The 277-nt window shown below is 61.0% G+C and overlaps 1 protein-coding gene across 1 annotated transcript in view; it reads right to left on the bottom strand.

The window, feature by feature from the left end:
• LOC119585540 overlaps positions 1 to 277 on the bottom strand; it is a gene marked incomplete in the record, with an annotated part of 8,462 nt that overhangs the window by 651 nt on the left and 7,534 nt on the right. Inside the window, 1 exon segment of the mRNA XM_037934165.1 lies at positions 1 to 116. Within this exon segment, the coding sequence (XP_037790093.1) occupies positions 1 to 116 (116 nt within the window).

Here is a 277-nt window from a genome sequence, read left to right as displayed (position 1 = left end):
AAGGCGACCTGGAACTCGGCTCTGGCTTGCACCACTTCCTCGGTGTCCTGGACCGGCTCGGGAGCCTCCAGGGGAAGGGCGGCGGCGCAGGCGGCGCCCACCAGAGCCAAGACCACCTGCAGGGGAACACGACGCCGTTAATCCAAGCAAACACTTTCATTTCGCCTTCGTGCAGGCAAACAACGCTCAGACAAGCGTACTGTCTGCGTAACCACGGAACTGCATTTCCACAATTCTGTCTGCCATGTCACGCGAGCAGATTCCGCCGGAGTCGAGC

The sequence above is a fragment of the Penaeus monodon genome, chromosome 20, assembly GCF_015228065.2.
Source record: "Penaeus monodon isolate SGIC_2016 chromosome 20, NSTDA_Pmon_1, whole genome shotgun sequence".
In the NCBI taxonomy this organism is placed as follows: Eukaryota; Metazoa; Arthropoda; class Malacostraca; order Decapoda; family Penaeidae; genus Penaeus; species Penaeus monodon.
The sequence above is the reverse complement of the archived record's forward strand: the minus strand, read 5'-3'. Positions and strand labels throughout refer to the sequence as shown.